At 40.3% G+C, this 23,883-nt stretch overlaps 1 protein-coding gene and 2 long non-coding RNA genes across 4 annotated transcripts in view; 1 reads left to right on the top strand and 2 right to left on the bottom strand.

Annotated features, from left to right (window-relative positions):
• The window catches only part of LOC117459067 (neurexin-2-like), a 179,115-nt gene that overhangs the window by 116,821 nt on the left and 38,411 nt on the right, over positions 1-23,883 (bottom strand). For both annotated transcript variants that reach the window (XM_071205482.1, XM_071205483.1), the window contains 2 exons: positions 4,866-6,003; positions 3,496-3,516 (listed from right to left, as the gene is read on the bottom strand). In XM_071205482.1, coding sequence (XP_071061583.1) covers positions 3,496-3,516; positions 4,866-5,565 — 721 coding nt within the window. In that variant the 5' untranslated portion in view covers positions 5,566-6,003. The remainder of the gene's footprint in view (positions 1-3,495; positions 3,517-4,865; positions 6,004-23,883) is intronic.
• LOC117459069 (uncharacterized) lies at positions 16,289-18,334 on the top strand. The gene is made up of 3 exons (XR_004553482.2): positions 16,289-16,566; positions 17,558-17,649; positions 18,045-18,334. It is a non-coding gene; the product is annotated as an uncharacterized lncRNA (long non-coding RNA).
• On the bottom strand, positions 18,144-20,130 carry LOC139435098 (uncharacterized). The gene is made up of 3 exons (XR_011644374.1): positions 20,067-20,130; positions 18,959-19,068; positions 18,144-18,418 (listed from the first exon to the last, which is right to left on the bottom strand). It is a non-coding gene; the product is annotated as an uncharacterized lncRNA (long non-coding RNA).

Genomic DNA, 23,883 nt, shown 5'->3' with positions numbered 1-23,883 from the left:
TGTCCATGCTGCCGCTCTTGGTGAGCAATGGACATGATTACCCCTGGGAGGGTCCTTGCCTGCCAACACGTAGGCTTTTGATACAGTGTGTCATTGAAAAGCCTGAGCCTCTGCTTAGGCAGGATTTAACCACAGCCCTGTCTACGCAGCAGACAACGAGCTGCTGTTGGCACCCCCCCACTGTGGCTCTGCATGCTATATGACGAGCCAACGCATGTTCAATCAAGGCATACGCAGCGATACCTTTCAGGTGATTCGTACACGACATACTAAGATGGTGTCTGTATTTTCTGCTCGGTGGAATTATGACATGGCAACCAGGGGCTAAAAGGGGAGCTTGATGCTCATTAAAAGTGACAGACTCTCCCAGCAACACCCCATTCTGACACAGCAGGAGGAATCTGTCTATTTGCTATTCTTTATTCCATTTCTTTGTCCTTTTCAATGCAGGGATGTGGAGGGGTAGACTTCCTGTTCATCAACTAATAAGCAGCAGGCACGAAGCCACAGGCCATTGCTTAGTCATGCCCAGTCTATCTAATCATGACTCATGTGATTTCTGCTATGATAGCAGTTCGAGGGCGAGGAAAACTGACCCGAGCTTTTTGACGTAAGGAGTCTGGTGCTGATAACCAACAGGCCACGATGGGCAGCACATAAGAAGTGCCTCAGCTAGAAAACTCAACCGTCGAGCTGTGAGTTGAAGTAAAGTGGATGGGGAGTGGTGCTCTCGATGCCCTTCCATATGGGCAGCCAACCATTGAATATGCTCATCCTACTTGACTGAGCCCTCCATCTAAATCTCTGTGCGGCAATGCAGAGATAACCGGCTAGACCTGTAGAGCCCCGATGGAAGGGAAAGCCGGTGTGAAAATCAACCGCCATCCCTACCAGTAATCTAGCATTTTGTTATTTATAGATAAGAGACAACCCTGAGAGTATAAGCAAGTTTAAGGGCGGACGGAAATGTATAACCCGGCGATGGAAGCTACATTTCTTTTAAATGTTATACGTTTCTTTTGACTTATTTAGCATTCAGCTGAGAAAGTTTTTACTCGTTATATTAATATATTATGTTATTATTATTTACCGTGGTCTGGATTGATCCCGATTCAAGTCAGATGTTTAATTTATGATAAAGGAAACCTTCGCATTATACATTATTTATTGGATATATGTTTCCGCCTGATATGTTGCTGACATTTTAACCTCCTAGCCTTCTTCTGCCCTCTTTTCTCTCTTCACTAGTTTATATCCCCTAAAAAGCTCAATGCATCTTGTTTTTGTAATGTAACATTATGAACGTTTGGAAATACATTTCCTGTAATTTAATTAACTTGTATTAAAAAAATATAGCAGAGAAAAAATAACAAACATAAGCAGATGTTGAAGGACCTCTCAGTCATTATTACGACGTTAATTAATGAGCGTCTGAGAAGAAAGAGCCATTGCTCGAGGATTAGGATTTTCCAAATGTGTTTTTCTGTGAAAAGTACAGTATAACACCGCCTGCTGTAATGAGGGATTAGACCAAGGTCACTGCGGCTGAAAGATGCGAGCCCACCAGGAACAACTGTGTCCCGTTTAACGAGATCTCTATACCTTCTTTGTCATGCCGGTAGTAGTGAGTCATCACTGTGTGCTTACACATTAACATTTGAAGGCAAAACTAAACAATGACAATGTGTTAGCAGTTGACACGAGTGGAAGGTTTTTCTTACGTATTGGAAATATTTTTCTTTCCTCTGTATTTGAGGTGGCTGTCCTTATCTCTCTTTCACAGACCTGTTTTTTTTTTTTTTGCACACAGAACATCAGAGGATGCTGCACTCTTTCGGCAACAGAGCAAGCCCTGCCATGGCCTTTGTCCGCACAGATCAGCGGGAGCCCATGTGCTGCATACTGTAGATGAACAACTCCAAAGACTCACCTGCTGTTCCCAAGGTTTATCTGCCTCAAAGCAGTTCCCCAGATAAATAAAGATAATTCCCGGACCACTTAAAACCCATCGCCAAAACCAAATATAGCATATGGGTTACCATGTTGGCCACCCCTGGGGAGAGGAGCTAATGCATGGATTTGTTTATTTCCGTTGCTGCAAGGACATCAAAGACTTGCGCATGGAGTTGAATGAAGGCTAGAAAATAAGGCATCTGGTGATTTTGCTGTTGTCATTGTTGTTTTCATGCATCGTGCGTTGGGGATTGTCTCCATGACAAGCTTTAATCCAATAAACATTGTGATGTGCTCTCTTTGCAGAATGTCATTTAATAACGCCTGCCTTTTTCCTGTGAGCAGCCCGGCGCCATCATTGGTCTTATTAAGAATGATTAATGCTTGTTTTTGGAAATAGTGCCGCGATGAAACCTATTAACTGTTATTGAAGCGCACAGCCATATACCCCAGTCACTACGTCCTAGTTACGGGCTGCTTTAAAAGCAGAATCCATACCAAAACATGTATCCTCTTAAAAAATAATAATATATCATCCGTTTTATCGTCTTGTTTGTTGAAATAAAAGCTATTCTACCCGAGTGACTTTGTACTTTACTGCACTTTGCGAAGCCACAACGCATGAAGACAATAACATTTTTGCTCGATTTTGCTGTCGCACGCCAAATGCAGGATTTTGGAGAGCAGGTGTGCATTTTGAGTCAGTCAGTGATTTATAATGTGCAGGTTCAGTGCACACTGGCTGGTCTCCTGAGCCTGTTGGCTGCCCTTTCACCACAACCAGCGGTCCTTACTGGGGAGATGGATGCTTCCTTCGGATGCCGACTAAACAAATGTCCCTCCTCGCCTTCCATCTTCATCTCAGGTTCAGTACGTGCACCTCATCAGCAACCCAAGTTTAATCACGTCCGGTAAAAATCTGCGAATAACGAGGGATGTGTGTATTGTCCCGGGAAAAGACGTGTTCCTCTTAAAAAAAACGCACCAATGAAAATTCCTCATCATTGTGCAATTCCTATTACAATTCGTCTCAGTTACTAGTCACAGCTCGCCATCATGTTTATGTTCAATCCACATATTGAACATAAATCATAATGGCATGATGATTTAGAAAACCCTAACATTAAACAGCAGTGAGGAAGATATGCTCTTCAGAGAAAGGAAAAATACAGAGGCTATAAATAATAAAACAAAGCATGTCTGTACAGTCATTTTTTTTGCGATGCAGTATATGAATGCTCCCCCTATTGAACACCCACGTACTGTAGAGACCTCTCCAGTCACCTTGAGCAAATGTTTATATACACAATGAGCATTCAGCACATTAAGTGCTTTTCCCATTGTGACCTTGTGACCAGCGATAGTATATCTCCTTTCAGCTTAATTTGTTGGATGTCAGAACTGCAGTCCAAACCGACAATAACAACCAGATAATAAGCCAACACACTCTCACACACTGAGGTAATAGCCTTTGCAAATAAGAGCATCATGAACAACAAATGATGCTCATCATTATGCTCGTTATGAAATACATTGTCTTACCTTCTACTTCTTTCTGGACAGCTGCAGGGGAATCAAAACAACAGACATGTTTAATGATGCTTTGCTAAACCTTGCTGCTTCCATCCATGCCAAGACATGCATGAAGACAGACATGAGAATCAGCCAGAGCCCGACAGGTTGGTCCTTTGTTCGACCACCAAGTAGAAGTGGTATTTTATCTGATATATAATCACAGATAGTCACAGATTGATGTCTTTCAACAGTCGGAAAGATAATTATTGTACTTAATTAACATACTTAATTGTAGGTTGTGATTAAATACTGTATTTGTGGTTAATATAATGATGGAGTTAGTTGTAGAGTTAGGTAATACGGTGCTCTAATACATGCAACAAAAAAGGTATGCAGTTTGCTTGTCTATTTTTATAAATCATGCAAGGATGCTCTTCCTTTGCCTTTTGCACCTCCTGTGACCTCTGCCCTTGTGGGAAAACACTGTAGAATTACCGAGATAAACGTGTATTATTATACGAGGTTTTGGCCAAGAGGAAAACATCTTTGACAAATCACTCATTTCCATTTTACTCCTGTATAGGCAAGTTCCAAAGATTATTTGTAAATGCTAATTTACTGTCCTCACCCTTTTGTAGACCTTTAAGAAAGAAACAAAAACTGCACCCATTGTGTGGCCTGTTGCATCTCAATTGAAAACATTCACACATTAGGAAGCTTTTATCGTCTTTGACTTGTGAAGATAATTGCTGAGAGCCAGACTCGCACATCCAAGCAGCCTTTAAGTACTGCTGCGGTACACTTTGACCTGGATTGCTTTAAAGTGGGATTTATTGATTATTTTCCAGAGCCTAATGAGTGTTCAGACCATACAGTATACTTAGAAGGTGATATTAATAAGGGATTTAACCATTTGAAAGCTATGGCCAAAGGTTTTCAGTTGCAAAAGTACATGTCCAAAAGAAGCCTTTTGACGGTCTAATCATGAAGGGAAGCAGTAGGAAATTGTCACAATTTTCTGTATACCTACAACGTGCTTTTAAAATCTGTTTGCAACTTATATATATCAATATTCCAATTACTTGTAGACTATTCTGCACTATTTATATTATATTATATTTTATTTTATTTACTTGCACTATTATCTGTTATATTGTGTTGCTTTGTTGGAGGAGCCTGTGACCTAAGCTTTTCATTGTCATAACTACACTGTAGCTAATGTACACATGACAATAAAAGCCTTGAATTGAATAAACACAGAACACAAGATAATGTAATAAGGTGGTTAATATTCATAAACAACCACACATTACATGTCTGTCCCCAGATCAAACAACACAACATACTAATAAACTCATGCTTAAAATGTAATACAAAAATAAGGATATTCTTCTTACCTTCATGGCAGTACCTTCCCCTGTAGCTGGTGTTGATACAGTCACAGAGGACCTCTCCTTGGCTGACGGAGCACACACCTTTGTTGCATGGAGAGTGTATGGCACATATGTACTCCAAATCACTATGGACAGCTTGGCCATCCAGAAGTAACGGTAGCGCCTCCCCTAGTTTCAGATTGGCTATAAGGCCGTGGAATGGCGGCTCGTACTTAACCGTGCTGGACGTCAGCGCGGACAGACGTACATCGGGGGAGATCCCCCCCACGTACAGGTCGCTGACCACCACCATCTCGTTTCTCTTGGACTTCACCTCAGCCACTTTCTCCTCGTTGTCCACCACCAGCCGGGTCTCTCTGTGGTTACGGGAGAGGAGGACTCTGTGCCAGCGCAGGTCGTTGATTCTCGTCTCGGTGTGCAGGGAGGCGGGCTCGGCACAATGGATGGTGAAGCGCATGTGGACCCTCCCGTCTGCGATGAGAAGCTCCAGGAAGTCGCAGTTCCCGCCATCGTCCAGATAGAGAACCAGGGCTTTGCTGATGTTGGTTTTGAGGATAAAGCTCAGCTCACCTGTCGCCTTGGCATCCCACTGGCCATAGCGGGTCCACTGCCCAGGAACACCCTCGTACTCCAAAGCTTTAGCTGTTAGCATCAACCCGGCTAACAACAGTAACCAGGAAGCCTCGTCTCTACACCTGCCCATTGTGGTTACTATCTACACCTACTGGCTCCCCTGTGGTCTAGAATTCATACACAATCCAACAGAGCTGTGAGAAGATAACGTTATCTAGTGTTTACACTTCTTAGTTAACGACCAAAAAAACTTAGCAGATACAAGACTGCAAATCCCACATGCAGTGAATGTGTTTCTTTAGCCTTGACTGTCTATCTTGATTTGTGTTGCCATCTCTCCATGGGGGACACGTGACCGAGTGAACAAATGAGGAGAACACTTTGCATCTACTTTGGATCGGCAGAGAAAGAGAACCAACAACACAAGTGATCCACAAAACAGTGTGCTTCCTCGTCGTCGCCATCCAGTGTCTTGGCCTCCATCCAGCGCTGTTCCTGTCAGTTCTCCATGGGTTAGCTAGGCACACAGCTTAGATACAGCCTCCATTCTGCTCAGCCTCCCAACATCCTAAGACATAAAAGAAGAATATGTTATGAAGAGCTGGAGAGATACCAACAGATGATTCTACAAAAAAAAGGATAACTATTCTACAGTCATTATAAAAGACATGGAAGTGAACTAGAAAATGTGACAAATAGTTAAAATGGGGAAGAGGGAAATATGGTAGGGGTTTATTAGCAGCGGTTCTAATTTAGATTGCATTACGATGGCAGCTACAGCCTATGGAGTCCAGAAACACGATGCCTAAGCCGAGAAACATCTCAATCCTGGCGCCCCACCTCATGTCTTAGCATCCACGCAAAAAAAGGGAAACAGAGGGATTTCCAAAAGCTGGTGGAACACCTTCTGATTCGTAAGCACCCCCACATATGTTTTGGTTCAGTCCATGGCCTCACAAACGTCAGTGATGTTGAGCCCCTTAAGCCCTCCGCGCTTCCTGGGATCAAGCTAAGACATTACAGCTACACAACACATGCAGGCCAGAGGCTGGGGTGATCGAAAGGAAGAGGTCTGTGTTAGAAACAAACCAACCGAACAACAAACCAACACCACATTCAATACTTTATAACAAAAGATGGTGCGCCTCACAGACCTCAGGACACAAACAAAATGGGAACCTCCCCTGGCTCATTGTTACCATTTATAAAGGCTAAAAACTACAGCCGGTGACCAGCAGTGTGGTTTAAGACAACCTATTCCAGGAGACATCATTTATATTCAACGGATGATGGTGGCATTTATTTTATCTTTTCACTATTAACAACAATTTCCCTAAAGAGAGCAGAGCCAATAATGAATTTGCTCTACAGACAAGTGCTGTCTCTGTAGCCAGAGACTGTTACAGCTCATGCCTCCGTGCCAGAGAACTCCACTGCTGTCCAAAACCCATTAAAAAAACATAAAAAAGCTATACCGTTGTGTGATCCAATTAAGTGATCAAAAACAAAATCAGCAGCTGTAATCTGTTACAACCAATTTGCACGAAAGAGTGGAACAACACTGTCGTTCTCAAGGATGCCTCGATACTATAGGCTCTTCGTTAGGTCAGGTTTAAAGCTTTTTCATTCTGAATGATTTATTTCCAAGAAAGGCATGAGTGCTTTTCCTAGTTCTTTAATTTTATTTATTTATTAAAATGTATATTTTTGTGTATTTTTTTTTTCCAGTTTTATTTATTTATTTTTATTGGGAAAAATGAAAACAGGAGCATGTTGAAATCCTAAATGTAGGGAATTTAAACCTGTGACTGTTTAGATATTTTGTATCCCATAGATGTGCTCTTTGTATAAAGTGTTGCTTTTGCATGATTCTTTTTGGTGAAACGTCAACATTACATTATTACATGTCATTTAGACACTTTTATCCAAAGCGACTTACATACATTCGGTACTGTGGACAATCCCCACAGGAGCGATTTGGGGTGAAGTGTCACACAACGACATGCAGTGGGACTCGAACTTGCAATCCCCTGATTCAAAGTCGAGCACAATACCCACTGAGCCACATCCTCCATACAACAAATTGTAAGTCAGTGTAAGCCGACTTACAATTTACTTAGTTGTGAATAAAGCCAACCATATTCCAAGCCACACATCACACATCTGATCAGACTCACGACATGTTTGATTGAGAATGCAGTGTGTGTACTTTGAATGTTGAGATTTCTGCTCTTGACATTCACAAAGTCATCCTCATCAAAGAGAAAAGGAAATACAGATACTGGTGCGGTTTACATAAGAGGCTGATCCACTCTGATTCAATCCGTATGTATACAAAAAATACAAATTACCTCTAAATACTATATCAAGAAAAAGCTCTGGGGTTTGCATTGAACCATACAAAAAGCTAATTTGTCTAAAAGCAATACATATTTGTTATGGTTGTAAGAGAATATTTGAATCCGATCTGTGTATTTAGAGATTCTCAGTCTTTCTTGCATGTTCCTGTGTAACTTCTCAGGAAGACACAGGTCAAAAGGTCTTTTGCCTTTCCTGTGGGTGAGGGGTTTGGGCATATGAGGAGTTGCTTTGTTCCGATGCCTGGTATTGATTAGAAGGAAAGGCGGGAATATAGGCCCCTCCTCTTCTAATGTATAGATGTGTTCCTGTCCCCTTTGTCTTCAGAGTTTGCTTGGGATCTCATAATGAAAGTTGTGAATATACCTTGTGAACTCTCCGGCCGTATACTCTCTCAATAAATAACAGTGTTTGACTAAAGACTTCCCAGCTTCCATCCTGTCCTGAACATTGGTTCTGCATTGCTGCACAGAAGTGTTCTTCACAATGGTACGTTACACCATGCTCTCTTTCATTTACAGTATAGGCCTTTCTTAACTAGCAGCAGAAGTATTATATGCAAGTTTGGCCCGATTTCATCTCTGCCACAGAGAGATATAAAACACGAGGTTGAGTCTGCAGGGAATTGCAGCCTCGATTGGGGCTCCTGCTCACGAGGGACTGCCACAGCCAGGGTTTTTTGCTAAAAGTAAATGTCGCAACAGAGAGTGCATCACAGCAAATAAATCAAAGTTTTATCCTCAAAGTATGAGAAGGCTCCAGGCTGGGAGAAAACCCTTCTGATAGACGGGTTTATCATGGGAATTGCTGTATCCTGGAAGGTCATAAAAAAACTGACACCCTCTTCATAGGATGAACTGCAATTTGCCGGGGTCAAGTGCGGTGCGTGGAATGAATCTCAGAACCTGTCGCAGTTGTATATACAGTACGTGCCTGAGCTCAGCTCGCTTTGAGTCAGACAAACACATTAGTATGATTATATGTAAAAAGACAAGGAGGCATGTGGTGCTTTAAGCTTCAGAACCTCGCCACATGATGAACTATTTTTGCAGCAACTCCCATTGAGACGCTCATTAAGAGTAACTTGGGCTCATAATTGTACCATTATGTGGGAGCAGATATATCCACATGGGTGGTGATGATGATGATGATGATGATGATGATGATGATGATGATGATGATGATGATGATGATGATGATGATGATGATGATGATGATGATGATGATGATGATGATGATGATGATGATGATGATGATGATGATGATGATGATGATGATGAATAGTTATAATATGTGAGGAATACATAAACATAAAACAGAGATACAGTATGGCCTACCATATCTATAGACACTGATGTTGCCTCGCTGGAAAGCATAAGGTCAAGTTTATTTCAACGAGCTGACATCACATGGAACAGGCCCTACTTTAGTACAATTATTATTATTACATGTTAGACGCTTTTATCAAAAGCGACTTACATACTCAATACTGTGGGCAATCCCCACAGGAGAAATTTGGGGTGAAGTGTCTCAGGGACACAACGACATGCTGACTGCAGTGGGGTTTGAACCTGTGACCCCCTGAGCCGAACACAAACGCACAACCCATTGCGCCACACACCTCCCTAAAAACTCACAAAATATATTATATCCAACGCTAACATTTCTGTTAACATAGCCACAAGACTGGCATGGAGTCAGCAAATGTACATTTTAAATAATGCAGAGCCTACAACTTAAGAAATAAATAAGATCTAATTACCAAACAAGGGAAAGCGTAGATGACCAGCAGCCTCAACAACTGATTGAATCTACTTGCAGTGATTTGGTTGTGCCATTTATTCCTCTGTATCCGTTTGTTTTTTTAATCTTTGAAATCTCCCATGTTTCCGGTAGGCATCACCCACTCATGTTTCTTTTTCTTTCTTTTCTTACATCAATTTCTTTAGCACTCAGAATATCTCAGGGACTATTAGGCTAGCACACACAGGGCAGATGAAACATACAAAGGCCTGTTTTCCAAAGGGGCTTTTGAGAGAGCTGCTGTATAGTCTGGCACACAAACCGTGAACCTGAACACATCTTGAGTTTAAACAGTCGCATGTCATGGGAATGTGCTTTTTAACCATACTAACATTCAGACTCTTATAGAAAATCAATCTCGCAGTAACCCCGTTATGACATGTATTTTGTAGCAGAATAGGAAGAAAAAAAGTTAACTTTCTCGAACCTTTCAATGTTTTTCCGGCTTAAACTAATGTCTGACTATTATGTATAATGTGAGGCTTGTGAAAATAAGAATCTCCATATTTATACACAGCATTGCTCACCCTGAATCAATGGAACTTGTATAATACTGACTCCTAAAGTAAATAAATAATATCAATCTAATAAAGTATATAGTAGAGAGCGGTTGGTGTGGCCCGGGGTCGGCTGCTCTGCACATACAGTAGGACTACAATTTAAAAGCGTCTCCTCTACATGTAAAGGCTTCTCGCGCCGAGTAACATGCACTTTCTTCATTAAAATCAACAGGCCAATTACCTATCATGGTCAAAATGTAGTGAGGGGACCAGTGGTGGCCAATTAACCTCATTTCAATGGGCGCCCTGTTCTAACCCAGCCACCCCCCTGATACACACTGCGGCGTATCCTCCACCACTAAAAAAGACCTGAAGGTATTATTTAAAGCAGTTCTGTTGGCCCTTTTGTTGGCAATTTCTGCAGAATAGTGCAGTGGAGTTTTTTACCTGCCAATATTTTTATTGCTTTATCTGAAATAATACCTTCAAATTGTCTCTCTACCGAGTACAGCAATTTGTATCGGCATAACACCCCACTGCGCCACAATTCATACTGTATGAATGTGAATAATTGCACACATGGACTTACATCTGTAAACCGTACCATAGTTAAGTACAATACCACCATACCCTCTTGATAAAAAACCTCACCATTATTGCAGTGCTCACTCTTCTGCCGAATGGCTCACATCCAGTCCATTGTGTAGTATGACAACGCAGCCATTGTAAAGTGTACTATTCAAGGTATATATTTATATGTTTATCATATACAGGATGTTGTATTGTTTTTTTTATTGTAAAATGACATGCTCAATGTTTTTTCTAAAAATAAATCCATGATTAGAAACAATGCAATATGGTTATCATCTCTTTCTTACATTAAAATCCACACAAGCCATGTTATAAAATGCTACTGATGCAGCAATTAATCAGGGAAAAACATTTAACGCCAAAACCTTCAGAAATGGATCAGATATATGTTAATATATATATATTATATATATATAAAAGATATGAAAGGATGTCATGGTTTCTGCTCTTCAACAAGGAATAGCGACATATTTTCCAGAAAGTGCCAAAGGGGAAGCATAGCTCTTATAGTGGAATGTATAGGGAACCTTTAGCCGCTGACAAGTGGAGGGCTATTCACCGAATACCATTTCAACCATCCAACGTTCTCCACTCAATCAATAAATTCCCTTAAATGGAACATTCTCAGGGTCTATCTGTTCAGTCGCGCCACTACACTGCTGAAACGATTCAGCATGAATGAGCTCGCTGAGAAGTTCAACTGCTTCCCTGGGGAAGGACACGGGGGCAGTGAGAGGGCCGGAGGTTCGACGGTTGCTGAAATCACACCAACTCAACGCTGCGGGAGGAAACCGTTTTCGCTTGAATCTAAAGCTGACATTGAACAACAGGGAGAGCAGTGTGATACTCGGTTACGTTTCAGTGAACACAGTGAGTGATCTTAAAGTATTGATCTGTAGTATCAAGTGGGTAGACGGGTGAGAGAACAAAACAGGAAGTGGACAGCGGAGCAAAACTAATGTGGCAAGTTCTCAAATCTGTAATTATTTGTGGTTGTCGAGGAATTATACAGGATGCTGTTTTAGTCGGACGAAGCTCAAGGTTGTTTTGGTCTTGCAGCATTTTACCCAAGCAAGTTCTAGGCTAACAATAATAACAAACTACCCGATGTACCACATGGTTATTGTTCACCAGCTGTTTCGCTCCATTCTTTCCACTCATCAATTTCCCTATTAGAGGACCAGTGGAGGTGGAATACCTCGTCATTCACCAAATGGAGCCTGAAGCAATATAAAAGCAAATCCAATAGGCCTATAGGAGCGAACGCAAGGGAAACCCCCGCTCACTATGCACGCCCAATCTGCTCCAGGGCATGGGGCTGTCACGGGGCGGTGCGTTGAGTAAGAGTTGTTCTGCAGGAAAATACTTCCTACCACACATCTGAAATCTATTCCCCCTGAGACTAAGTGCTCTTGCCGGAGCAAAACAGGGCATGCTTTTGGGATGTTAGCTAGCAAGGTTAGCAGGACATTTCTTATGATACATCGATGATATCAGTTTCAAGTTACAAGGCTTTTATTGTCATTTGTGTATAGCTAGTTAAGATATGACAATGAAAATCTTAGGTCACAGGCTGCTCCAACAGTGCAACACAATAACAGATAAAATAGTATAGGTCAAATTAAATATAATATAATAGAACGTGCAGAATAGTCTATATACAGTAATTGGAATATTGATATATAAGTTGCAAACAGATGCATGTTATGGATGTTCTTTCAAAAGTTCAGGTGTTTAACAGTCTTATGGCCTATATTATAATATAATATAGTATAGAAATGAAGTTTTGTCTAATGGGGTGAGAGAGATAAAACCTAAAGAAACCCCAGCTGTGTTTTATTGCTAGTTAAGAAATCGTGATCTAATATCTCCCTGAATTGTCCCTGTGGTTCTTTTAGTGTGTCGTTGATGTAACATTGTGCTAACTTCGAGTTGAAACCATTTCCAGAAGATTATGCTGTTGGATTATGTTTGAGTTGTGTTGCACAAACACGAACATGGCGTACATGTGCAATTAGTAAGGAGTAGCACGATATGCTTGCTGTCATGTGTCTGTTTAATGCTTCTCAAGCTTGCCGCCCTTTGTACAACGTGCAGAGCAGAAGTGTCGTCTGGGTGAGACATCATAGGCACGACGCACTGTCTGTTTAATCACTGAAAAGAACATATTACTATAATTCAGAGACGGAAACAATGACTGCAGAAATGATACACACTTTTAATTAACCAATTAAAAAGTTTAATGTAATTATGCTCGGTACGGAACAAATTATTCTGACCTACATTCAGCAACAAGTTTGATTTGATTGAACATTGGAGAAGAGATTTAAAGACATCATACGTAAAGGCTTCCGTCTCTAAATACAAGTTTCTTTGAATCCTTTTCAATATTTAACACTTTTAATGATTGCTAGAGCTGATACAGACACAATGTTTATCTTTCTTTTCAGGCTTGTAATGAATTGTTTATGCATCTGTCGAGTGGCTTGTTTTACTAATTACAAAGCATAACTGGCAATTAACTAACCCAGAGACACACAGGCGTTTTTTGCCAGATTATGTGTACAGGGCATGTGAGAGTTCAAAGACCTGCTGATCATTTAGAAAAGGGGTAGTCTGTTAAACATTGTCCTGCCTTTAAATGGAGTTCATAATATATTTACTTATTACATATTTAATCTATGCTTCCCAGAAGACTGTATAGGGGAAATCTCTGTTCCCTTAATTACAGTTCATCCACACTTTCCTTTCTATGGAAGAACTAAGTGCAAGTACAAAAATAGTTAGTCATGAATCTTTAAAATAACAGAACGTATCATAGTCATCATTAATAAAGTAATGGAAGTGTATTTGTTCTCCCCCAGAAGACCGTGGGTGAGCACACTGAGGGGTACTGAATGAAGCCTAGCAAACAAAGACATTTCCAAACATCCACTTAACCTCAAATCTGCATGTCAGCGTTTTATCTTCCAAAAGGACACAAATGTCAATTGTTTTTGAAATGTGCATAATTTGACTGCAATGACGTCGTAGAGTAACAATGCTAACTAAAACGTTTTCCTCTTATGTTGTATTCTACCTGTATGGTTTCATTTTGCTGCAGCTAGAGAAGGAAGGAAGCAGACAAGACAAGACTGTCAACACCAACACAGAGATACAATCAGAGTGAAGCCTTTCATTTGGCAAATGTGATCCAATCCCACTGGCAGGTCACGGTTTGTTTGTGTGCCTCGAGGGACGCAGCAAAATGTCTTCCCTAGGCTGCACGACAGTCCTTTAATAGAAAAATAAAACCATTTTGAAAATGGATTATTCGTCTAAGGTCCATTGCCCTAAATTTAAACTAATGGTAATGGGTTTATGCACAATTTAGAAAACCACCCCCCCCTGCCTGAAACACCTCCATTTGACTCCTTTGTTTACGTCCGGGACATCTCCAAGCGATTGACCAATCACAATCGAGCCAGCCAGCTAACCAATCAGAGCAGACTGGGCTCTGGTTTCAGACAGAGGGTGAAAAGAGGTGCTGCAGCACAGGCAGTATGAGAACAATAAAGAGCTTTTTGAACATTAGAGCATGGAGACATGTCACGGGAGAGACACTACATAATATGAACCTGAAAAGGTGCAGAATATTTCCTCTTTAAAGCAATTATTTACTCAAATAATAATACCACCTTTCATGTGGATATGTAAACAAATGTACCGTACTTTTCGGACTATAAAGCGCACCTGCATATAAGCCGCAGCAGCTAAATTGTCCGTCTGTCTTGCTCTCGTTCTGTCTCTCGGTTCCACTTTTACTTTGGCGCGCTACCTGTCTCACTCTTTTCCGGCCTCCAGCTTTTCCTGCTGGAGCCCGCCGCTTAAAGGTGGCGGGCGCGGACCGGTCATAGAGCCCATAGCGTTAAAGGTGGTTAATTTTACCTGTCAAATCCATAGATTTAGGAGGTTCCCTAGTGGCCGTTAGCTGTACAAAACAAATGGGGGGAAAAGTCGCGGCTTATAGTCCGAAAAGTACGGTAAACACATTTATCTCAATGCAAATGTATGAGGATGAAAATGTGTTGCCATTGATGTAATGGACAAAGTTGACTGAGGAACACTAAAATACATTTTTAAAAGCTCAAGGAGGTTCAGGTCAGTTGACAAAAAAAACAGTATAAGCATGAATTCTGCTGCATTAAAAATAGAGTATATAAATAGGATATGCATGCAAATATAAGCGAGCATGAGGCAGTATGGGGCTGTCGGTCAGTGCTGATGGTGCCTGGGGACCTGCAGCACCGTTACAAGGACAGCACCCGCCCCCCCCACCCTGCAGCACCCGGCCGGGGCCACAGAAGGCTGCTCAGCTGTGTGGGATCCCTCTAACAAGCTGCTCCCTCAGTCAGGCCTAGCTGAAGCTTCACACTGTTTCCTGGGTGCCTAGAACAGGGCCTCAGTGAGCGCTTGTTGCTGGGTTTTAGGTCGGAATAAATTCTGTCTGTGTTCTCCGTGCCAGCGACTCCTCAGTGAATCACGCCTGAAAGAGGAGTTTTCTTAATTCTATCTGTAGACTCGAATCATGAGTAAACCTCTTATTTTTCCTCTTTCATTACCTAAAAAGTATACTTTTATGTGAGATGCATATATGCAATGCAAAGCAGACGTTATGCTATGAATGTTGGGCTTTGTGGTGTTGCTAAAATCTTTATCACAACATGGAAAGTATTATTACAATGTAATCAAAATAACAGATGCAAAAATATATATATATAAAATGCAATGTAATGAACCACATTCAACTGTTATGAATCACTTTAGTATGAGGGGCCGTGTAGGCCAAAATTCAAACTCACCTCGCACACACACTACTGAAAACATCTGGCCTTGCACACACACTACTGAAATACTCTCACGTTCACTACTGAACACCTCACACACACACTACTGAACACATCTGGCCTTCCACACACACTACTGAAATACTCTCACATTCACTACTGAACACCTCACACACACACACTACTGAAAATTAGGCTCACACACACACACTACTGAAAACATCTGGCCTTGCACACACACTACTGAAATCCTCTCACATTCACTACTGAACACCTCACACATACACTACTGAAAATTAAGCCTCACACACACACTACTGAAATCCTCTCAAATTCACTACTGAACACCTCACGCACACACTACTGAAAACATCTGGCCTTGCACACACACTACTGAAATCCTCTCACATTCACTACTGAACACCTCACACACACACTACTGAAAATTAAGCCTCACACACACACTACTGAAATCCTCTCAAATTCACTACTGAACACCTCACACATACACTACTGAAAACATCTGGCCTTGCACACACACTACTGAAATCCTCTCACATTCACTACTGAACACCTCACACACACACTACTGAAAATTAAGCCTCACACACACACTACTGAAATCCTCTCACATTCACTACTGAACACCTCACACACACACTACTGAAAATTAAGCCTCACACACACTACTGAAATCCTCTCACATTCACTACTGAACACCTCACACACACAATACTGCAAATTAACCTCACACACACACTCCTGAAAAACATTTTACTGAAAGGTTCTCAGTAGGGAATGTGCATGTGTTTCACCTATGTGTGTGTGAGGGGATTCTTGCTGTAACGGAAGTCATTCTAATGTAACGGATGTCATTCTAATGTAACGGAAGTCAGTGGTCTCTTTGCTAGCCCCGTTAGCTTCATTAGCTCCAGGCTGCTACTCCGAAGTGTTTGTTGTGTTGATGCCTGGTGGAGTATTCTTCATTGAAATATCGCACTTATCGTATGGCTCTGCGGTTCAAACAGACCGTCCATGAATGCAGTTTATTCGGTAAGTACAATTCAAGCACTTTATTTCTTACTTGTCTTTTTATTCAGCTAACAAGCGAGACGAAGCTACATCTGTGCTAACGATGCTATCCGTAGCATACAAGTTAAAACATAATGGAGAAGTGTAACACATTAAGAAGGTTTATACTGTAAAACATAAGGCTTCTCTGTGAGGTTGGTAAAATAAGGTCATGCTTGTACATTAGTTAGTTTGCTATTTAGGTAACTGTATGCATTGTTATTGTTAATTTAAAATAGCTATGCTCGACGATGCAGACAGCTAGCGTCACATTAGTGTTGAAGAGCAGAGTACTGTATGAGATTAACCTCACTATAAGATCTGTGTATCTGAAAAATATGAATCTCACATTTCCAGTTGGTTCCAGAAATAACGTTAACGTAGATAGTGCAATATGGTTTGTTGAGCTGGAGTTGATTATTGAAGCTTACTGGTTAACGTTCATCATATTAAACGAACGAACCCAAACGTTGTTGTTTTTATTAATATTATTACCAATACTTACTTAGCATTGTATTATCATTACACCGACTTATTGTGGCAGCAGAACGTGAACATGTAACTTAATGCCTGCATTTGAGGACGAAAAATAGCTCAGTCAATGCTTTAGGGACAAGGAAATTATTTCTTTAAATATTAGATATGACATTATGTGTGCTTCTGTGACAATGAAGCTTATTCATTGCATTACATGTGTTGAAGATGTTTGTCTTTTACCCTTACGTGTGTGTTACAAATGAATGTGAATATGGCATAGGACAAATATTTAAATTGACTCATGAAAAACGATTCTAAAATAAAAAGGACCACAACTATACAATAATACACAATCCAAGTGATAAGATACAGTAAGGGCTTTGATATCCAGCACTTTCTTTAAGGATAACAAAAAGATTATCACATGACATTTGCATGTAAAAAAAGTCTGTGACCAACACATTGTTACTTTACATATATATCTGTTTGTTTAAAGTTTCCAGGTGATGCGGCAGACAGACCAGAGGATGCTGACCACGAGAGACAGACCTATTCCTAACATCAGCGAACTTCAGCATGGACTCAAAGGTACAAGGAATCGAGAAACGTTCTGGTTTAAATAGATAAAGTAACAACTATAATCAGCTTTCACATTTCAATGTATTTAAGGCAATTATTATTTTACATTGTGAGAATTGCTACCATTTGTCTCTACATATTGTCTGTAAAAGACGTGGTAAAAGTGGTTCTTGCAGTGAGACAACCGAGCAGTTGAATATTATTTAATAAGATATTTTAATGTTGATTAACTGCAGACTGTTCATTCATAATCTGATTATCTTTGTAGTACAAAGTGATGAATTAAAAAAACACATTAACATTTAAAAAATACATTATTTCTACAGCCGCTAAATAAACAAACCTTTCATAAATAACACACTTGCTCTGCAATAATGTCATATGTTTCTTGTCATTTCTGTTAGGAAAGGACATACCTGAAGGACACAACTGCCTCACCGTTTTCTCAGAGGGGCAAGAAGAAAATGAAAAGCTGATTTCAGATTAAAGACCAATACAGGACATTCACTAAGAAACTACACTTTTATTGTGAACACAAAGTCAAACAGGACCATCATTTGTTTGTGGCAGCTGAGCCCAGTATGGGCTCACAGATGCAGTTAGGGGGTTTCTTCATCAGGCCTGGTCCTCCTCCATCAGGCCACGTCCTCCTCCATCAGGCCACGTCCTCATCCCAGAGAAAGACCTCTCCACCTTCTCCAGTCAAACCCACAGACAGGACATCCGTCACGCTGAGGTTTCTCCCAAAGTCTCTGCACGCTGTCTCAATTGATCCACACTGTGAATATGAGGGGGAAATGTGTGTCATAAATGCTTTAGACAATAAGAAATATGAAGTTAACTGTAAGGAATGGCTCATTCTTTTTTAAATAGACAAAACTATTACTGTATTTCAATATCTCATGTCTGAAAGTTTAATTTAAAAGAAGAAGGGGCCCCAAAAATAAAGATTGGTATATCAATAAATGTAGTTGATTGTGTCTTTTTAATTGTTTAAAGTAAATAGAACTGGTACTTAAGAGTTTGAATACAGTCTGGTTTCAGAGGAGGCACACAGGTAAGAGCATATAGCTACCATCACATGTAACTAAGCTTGACTTGAATTTATTAAAAGTATAATTAAGTAACAGCAACAAATCAATAACAAATCGTGCAAAAATGTGAATCTTTGCTGGGTCCACTGTTGAATTTACCACATATTGTATGTTTTAGAAACATTAAGGCATGTATAGATTTGTATGCAAGTAATATCCCAAAACTCAATAAATACCGTAGATTATTATTGAAAGTTATGCTGAATAGTTTCATGTTCACTTACCTTAAGCAACGTAAAACGTGCAGACCGGGGGGAATACAAATACTTGTATTTCTCTTTTTTGGTTTGCAAGGGTGTCACCTTCCGCGGAGCCCATTTTCTGTAGTATTATCCTAACAAAGAGAAAACAAGAGGGAACAACCCTTATTTAGGTTTTTTAAAAAGTGACAATATCAGCTTGCATTCATCCGACAAAAATACGACACATGTTATTGTCTAATTGCTGGTTGTCTTGTGTTTTTATGGGATTTGGATAACGGATTTATTCTATAAAATATTTTGAATGGTTTTCACTTAATACTGTTAAAAATAAAGTCGGCTGCGGACAGCCGGGCTGTAGTAAATAGTGCAGCAGATCTACACAGCTAGCTCGCTAGTTAGCATTATTAACGTCAGCTATTTATGTACATGTTCAAGTTCTGCTTGAAAGCAAGTTCCTGCAAACTGTTCAAAAAAAACGCTTCAACTTGTACCATTTATAATCTATGTTTGAATATGGATCTTAAATCGGCGTGACGTTGAAGCAGCTGCAGTTCCTTTAAGCATAACGTTAGCATTTTGCTTCTGGCAACTAGATTTATGATTTGAAAATCATAAAAGTAGGGTAGACATGTGGATATTATCCGGCTGAACAAAACGTGACCCGTCTCTTAAATGTGTCTCAACCACAGATCTTATTTCCAGCTAGTTTCAAACCATATTGCAATATCTACGTCAACGTTATTTCTGGAACCAACTGGAAATGTGAGATTCATATTTTTCAGATACACAGATCTTATAGTGAGGTTAATCTCATACAGTACTCTGCTCTTCAACACTAATGTGACGCTAGCTGTCTGCATCGTCGAGCATAGCTATTTTAAATTAACAATAACAATGCATACAGTTACCTAACTAGCAATCTAACTAATGTACAAGCATGACCTTATTTTATCAACCTCACCGAGAAGCCTTATGTTTTACAGTATAATCCTTCTTAATGTGTTACACTTCTCCATTATGTTTTAACTTGTATGCTACGGATAGCATCGTTAGCACAGATGTAGCTTCGTCTCGCTTGTTAGATGAATAAAAAGACAAGTAAGAAATAAAGTGCTTGCATTTCACTTACCGAATAAACTGCATTCATGGACGGTCTGTTTGAACCGCAGAGCCATACAATAAGTGCGATATTTCAATGAAGAATACTCCACCAGGCATCAACACAACAAACACTTCGGAGTAGCAGCCTGGAGCTAATGAAGCTAACAGGGCTAGCAAAGAGACCACTGACTTCCGTTACATTAGAATGACATCCGTTACATTAGAATGACTTCCGTTACAGCAAGAATCCCCTCACACACACATAGGTGAAACACATGCACATTCCCTACTGAGAACCTTTCAGTACAATGTTTTTCAGGAGTGTGTGTGTGAGGTTAATTTTCAGTATTGTGTGTGTGAGGTGTTCAGTAGTGAACGTGAGATGATTTCAGTAGTGTGTGTGTGTGTGTGTGTGTGTGTGTGTGTGTGTGTGTGTGTGTGTGTGTGTGTGTGTGTGTGTGTGTGTGTGTGTGTGTGTGTGTGTGTGTGTGTGTGTGTGTGTGTGTGTGTGTGTTGTGGCTTAATTTTCAGTAGTGTGTGTGTGTGTGTGTGTGAGGTGTTCAGTAGTGAATGTGAGAGGATTTCAGTAGTGTGTGTGCAAGGCCAGATGTTTTCAGTAGTGTGTATGTGAGGTGTTCATTGGTGAATGTGAGAGGATTTCAGTAGTGTGTGTGCAAGGCCAGATGTTTTCAGTAGTGTGTGTGTGAGGTGTTCAGTAGTGAATGTGAGAGGATTTCAGTAGTGTGTGTGTGAGGCTTAATTTTCAGTAGTGTGTGTGTGAGGTGTTCAGTAGTGAATGTGAGAGGATTTCAGTAGTGTGTGTGCAAGGCCAGATGTTTTCAGTAGTGTGTGTGTGAGGTGAGTTTGAATTTTGGCCTACACGGCCCTTCATACTTTAGACTTGTGTCTGCACAAATATCTAACATTGTGTTGGTTTTGAATTAATAATAGTAATAATCTTTTAATTCATATGATTAAATTGACATTTTTGCTAAAAATTGATGTGAGAGGTATGGGTGACCGCTTAACAGTCAGCTATTCCATCTCAGGGCCCTTGTTCTGTTTAGAACCATAAATATCACACTGTCATTTTCCTTCATGGCGTCCTCCAGCCACTGCCTGCGCACACACACACACACACACACACACACACACACACACACACACACACACACACACACACACACACACACACACACACACACACACACACACACACACACACACACACACACACACACACACACACACACACACACACACACACACACACACACACACACACACACACACACACACACACACACACACACACACACACACACGAAAAAGTCATAACATATATATATATCTGTCTATACAGAGGTGCCAAACCAGGCCATATAGAGTCATGAGGCTGGGATTGCTTGAAAGGAAAGACTTTCCATGCACAGATTCAGCTGTTAAAAGCACTAAGCTAAAGTGCCTTTACACCCGGGTTATGAAGTGTGAGCCAAAACCAGAAAAAGACGTTTGGATAATAAATGTTTCCATTGCAGCTTTTGAAGTCACACCTGGTATTTCTATGTTCATTGTTCACTGTATCTGTGATGCCTGCATATTGTGGGTTTTACTGTGTGCAGTTGACTGGATGCAATGCTGTGTCTCTGAAGTATTGTGGCCGTCCACATAGATTCTTTTTTACCTGGAGAGTAGATACAATTCTGTTGCATCAACAACGGTTGCATATTAAAGTATATTCTGCCACTACGCAATTTCCATAAATTCAATAATAAATCTTGCAAGTACTGCAATACATAAGACCAATCCATACATTTTGATTTATCCACAAAATGTGATTTCTTTACTATTCCGTTGACACAAACTTGAGGTTAACTAGTCATTCATGTTGTATGGGTCATCCAGTACACACATTGCAACTCTAATACGGTACAAGTGATCAAAATAGAGTTGCAGCGGTGACACATTTCAATTGGTTAAATAAGCAAAGTTTGTCATCTAAAACAAAACATTGTGATTTCTCTACAGGTAAAATCAGCTATAAAAAGGTTTCTTTATGAAGCACAACTCAAACGGTTATTCAGCAAAAACAATCTACATGAACAGCAGCGATGCCTACAACAGTCTACACATGCCATGCTCTGAAAGTCTGTAGAATAGCGGTCACTTGAGATAAATGCTGATGTCGGCATGCAAACGTGCTCGCATTGGAAAGTCTAACATGCTGATGTTAAATAGGTATAATGTTTCCCATGTGCATGATATAAGTTCAGTGAGTTAGCATGCTGACATTTGATACAGTAACTGAACATACAGTGGGGGCCAAAGGACAACATATTGGATTAATTAAAAATCTGACATGATTATGGGCATAGGCAAGGCAAGTTTATTTATATAGCACCTTTCAACACAAGGCAATTCAAGGTGCTTTACAAAAATGAAAGACATTCAGACAAAGGCATTTAAAAACAGTCATTACAAAGAAAAAATACATACATAAAAAAGTTAAAGGATCAGCAAAGTGGTTCAGATTCATCCTCATGGAAGCATTTCTGTCTGAACCAAATTTCATTGCAAACCACCCAATATATTTCACTCTAATACCACAATGTCAACCTTCTCTGCACAACAGGAAAGGTCAGGGAACCACTAAAGTCAGTGAGAATCATCCTCTGGGGACCATGAACATCTGCACGAAATTCCATGCCAATTCAACCAATAATTGTTGAGATAATTCAGTCTTGACGACAGTGATTAACAGACCAACCAATACTTTCATTTCCAGCCAGACACTTTTACTGATCTAATATAATGTGTTTTATTGCAGCCACTGAGGATAAAAGCAGAGCAAATGTCTCTTACATTCCATGCACCATTATATTACCAGGTCTGACTGTCGGCTCCCTCGATTTCACGCTGAATAGCAGGTCTATTTCCTTTGAAAGGTCAGCTTCAACTTAAAGGGGACCTATCATGCAAAATGCACTTTGTGATGTCTTTTATACATACATACATACAGTGGGGCAAAAAAGTATTTAGTCAGCCACCAATTGTGTAAGTTCTCCCACTTAAAAAGATGAGAGGCCTGTAATTTTCATCCTAGGTACACTTCAACTATGGGAGACAGAATGGGGGGAAATAATCCAGGAAATCACATTGTAGGATTTTTAATGAATTAATTGGTAAATTCCTCGGTAAAATAAGTATTTGGTCACCTACAAACAAACAAGATTTCTGGCTCTCACAGACCTGTAACTTCTTCTTTAAAGGAATGGTCCACTCATTAGATAATTAATCAAAACTTCAGTATTTAGTGAAACGTTATGTTTAAACCATACCCTGAAGAAATCAGCGATATTCCCCGGTAAATAATGATTTTATAGCTCTTTTTTATCAAGACCTGTATATTCCGTCTGGCCGCCGCCATGTTTGCCATTTTCAGTAGTCACGTGATGGTCATGACGTCATCCATGCGTTCACTTTGTCAACACACGGAAACATGGTGGGGTATTTCAGTTCGGACTCGTCAGCAGAGGAACAAGTTTTGACCAATGTGAAGAGATTGGATGGGGGAATTCGTATGACAATCAGTATGACAATACGACACCTTCTGTCCTAAGACCCTCACATCGTACAAGGAAAAACTTCCGAAGAAAACCCACAGTTTAAAGGGAACATGGGAGAAACCTCAGGGAGAGCAACAGAGGAGGGATCCCTCTCCCAGGACGGACAGACGTGCAATAGATGCCGTGTATAAATTGAAAAGATAATACATTTGCAACATAGGTAGTCCAAATGTTTGGAAATGCATGTGTGTATAATGGGAAGATGATATAAGATACTAT

The sequence above is a fragment of the Pseudochaenichthys georgianus genome, chromosome 14, assembly GCF_902827115.2.
Source record: "Pseudochaenichthys georgianus chromosome 14, fPseGeo1.2, whole genome shotgun sequence".
Lineage (NCBI taxonomy): Eukaryota > Metazoa > Chordata > Actinopteri > Perciformes > Channichthyidae > Pseudochaenichthys > Pseudochaenichthys georgianus.
Note: the sequence above shows the minus strand (reverse complement) of the source record. Positions and strands in the feature narration are given on the sequence as shown.